The 3,137-nt window shown below is 36.7% G+C and overlaps 1 protein-coding gene across 1 annotated transcript in view; it reads left to right on the top strand.

The window, feature by feature from the left end:
• Positions 1 to 1,239: 1,239 nt before the first annotated feature.
• LOC149722960 (uncharacterized) overlaps positions 1,240 to 3,137 on the top strand; it is a 2,823-nt gene continuing 925 nt past the window's right edge. Inside the window, exon 1 of the mRNA XM_089893675.1 lies at positions 1,240 to 3,137. This exon is cut by the window's right edge and continues 925 nt beyond it. Coding sequence (XP_089749801.1) covers positions 2,024 to 3,137 — 1,114 coding nt within the window. The 5' untranslated portion in view covers positions 1,240 to 2,023.

Genomic DNA, 3,137 nt, shown 5'->3' with positions numbered 1-3,137 from the left:
CATGAGCCACACTGTTGTTGACAAATAAACGTGGAAATTACTTTTACAAAAAACATACTGACCCAGTTACAAGAAACACAGATAAACATTTCGTTCTTCCAAATATTGTAAATAATTTAAAGCGATATTACACTCGGTAGTCGTTTTATTCGGTTTCTTGTTACTCCACACACAAATAAATCGTTGCCCATTTCTTGAAACAATACATTTTCATCTATTTTCATACATTAGATTTTTAAACAATATGAATTACTGCATCAATTGCACTATTTTAATTCACTGCAGGATATTTGCTTGATTATCAGAACAATGAACTTCGCCACTCCTCCCATATCAGATAATGAAACCGCTCGCTGTAATTCCCTGCAGGATACTGGATTACTGGAGGAACTGACACCTCTTTATCCCTATCTGTCTGTATCTGTCACCACAGGCAGTCATGTTTAAAAAAAGGTTATGGGTATAAGTAACGACTGTCAAATCAATCACACACATTTTACAATTGTGAAACTTGTACACATTACCAGTCAGGATGGTATCGGCTGCAAGGAGACAGGTTAATTTGAATTAAACCATACATCATTTGGTAGCAAAAGTACAACGTACAGATCAGTTTATAAGTGTGCAGTACAATAATATGCAGTTGTATGTGATTGGTAATAATGGAAGGTAAGTAAGTAAATAGTCATGGTGAAATACATTGTAAAATAGTGCAGTATATTACACCTATAAATTAAGTGACCGTATGGTGTCGCTCTTGTCTATGTACATCTAACTTGTTTAACTTGAAATTAGTATACTTCTAATTAATGTAACCAGGTAAACAAGGTTTTGTCTGATTAAGTTTAATTTAGGTCATACATTAGTATTATTTTAAAAATGTCGCAACAAAGTTAATAACCGCGATAAAGTTAATGACTGAATGGTGGCACTGTTGACAATCTAACTTCATATCGTAAAGTCAGTTAGCTTTTATTTTGATTAAGTTAATTCGAAAATATGTCGCATTAACCTGAGGTAGGCTTCATTATATTGATGTCGTTACTTGAGCAGAAAACGGTTAAACTGTAGCTGTATTTTTAAATGATGCAACTGTCATCACCAGACAAATTAATTTTTAACCGCAAGGTGTCTCTATTAGATTTTTGCTTTAACTGTCAATAAAATTAAAAATGCAACCGGTGTCAAGAAACTAATTACATAGCAACCGCATGGTGTCACCATTGATGTATAATCTCAAATAGCGCGAAGTTTTTTATTTTAATTTTTTAAGGCGCGAAGTTTGCTATACAAATATTAGTACAGAACAGCTAAGTACAAAACCTCTAATGCAATATTAGGATTTTATTTCTTCAGCATCATGACAAACTGTGAATTGTACTGGGGTAACTACGAACAAAATTGTATATTAATCGATGAACACCTGCAAGAAAAAAAACTTCAAGCTGAACATATTGTCAGTACAAGAATGGAACAAAGAGTTGCGAAGGGTGCAGCATTTTCTGCTCAGAGATGTATTACTGTCGATGACCAGCAATCGACAGGTCAACGCATAGGTGACCAATTGCAACAATGGATTGTCTACAATTCTTGGTCTTACTGTCAAGTATGCATGTCAGTGGCTCCAGCAAATATACGTCCAACTTTTAAGACACTCAAACCCCCGTTAACCAAACAATGCATATGTACAAAACAAAGGTACCACATTCCAGCACTACAACATTGGCCAACATCTCTGCAAAATTTAACTGGAGAAGATCAACAAGTCCTTTCCATATATACCTTGCACATTGGCAGCACTTCCCGAAAGCAGCATGGTTATCGATTTAAAGATGGCGGTGTTGCAGCTTCGCTGTCCAAACAATTTGTACATCACAAAATTGATATCGTTGAGGACGTTACTAGAAAACAGAAACTGCTTAATGCTTACCACTGCTTATGCCAAGCAACAGACAGCAAGTACAACGACTTCATTTAGAAACACAGACAAGGAGATTTACCAGAACGTGTTCCTTTCTACCAAATGTTTAAAATTCCATGTATGGAAACTGCAATTTGGCCGGTGATGTATCCTTTTAATTACTTGTGCGAATCTGAAACATGTGGTGGTGAAACACATTTGAGCACAAAAATAGGTTTCAGTCATAAAATTCTAAGTAACATTACAGATTACAGTACATCTTTTGCAATGCTGCGTTTTCAGTATGACCGTTGGTTATACAAAACTGTTTCTGGAGCTATAGAATCGGGTAAGAAAATGCAATGCAGTCCTGCCCAATCTTTAGAAGGAAAGTCGTTTTCCCCTACTTTCTGGAAGTGGCAGCATTATTATTTAATGGATGCTGTTAATCAATTCGGACCTCCCGACATTTTCATAACCATAAGTCCATATGAATGGACGTTTCCTCAACCTTTTTGGCTCAAGCAAAGAATGGCAAAAACCGGTTGTCGTGCAACTACGCTTGCTTCTGCTGAAACTCTTTGCATTGCTCATACCTTGCAAGAGGTACTACGAGGTTACATTTCTGGAAAAAGCAGGAGCAAGTGGACCAAGCACTTGCTTTCAAACCACTGCAACTCACGACTTAAAAATATAAAAACGTATTTCTACAGATTCGAATTTCAACAACGTGGAACATTGCATGTGCATTACATTGCTTGGTTGGAAAAAACAAGTGCAATAGATATTGATCGTTTATTTGGTCACATACCTACAAGCAGTAAAGTTTGTGCCGAAACTGTGTATCTTACTCAAACTTCAAAAACCGGTCCACAAGGCGTACAAGTTAATGAAGGTCCTACATATATAGATCCAGTAAATCAGAGAATAATTTTGCACCGACCGGCGCTAGACCATGCATTAAATTTAAGGCAATATTTTGACTCCCTTGCTTATTGCTTACAATGTTCAATGGATGTGCAATTAACAGATCAACATGGTATGTTAATGCGATACGTGAGTAGTTATGTAAGCAAAATGAAGGATAATCCGATTGTTATGGGCGAACTTTATAATGATGTGAGTGGTTGCGACGTTGCCTATAGATACTTGTGTGAAATGGCACCATGTGAACCGGAAATGGTAATGGCTTTGTCCAATGTGCGAATGGCACACACGCCAGGAAAAACAAAACGGT

This window comes from Ciona robusta, unplaced genomic scaffold (assembly GCF_009617815.1).
Source record: "Ciona robusta unplaced genomic scaffold, ASM961781v2 AP042753.1".
NCBI lineage: Eukaryota > Metazoa > Chordata > Ascidiacea > Phlebobranchia > Cionidae > Ciona > Ciona robusta.
This window is presented reverse-complemented; position numbering and strand designations above follow the sequence as displayed.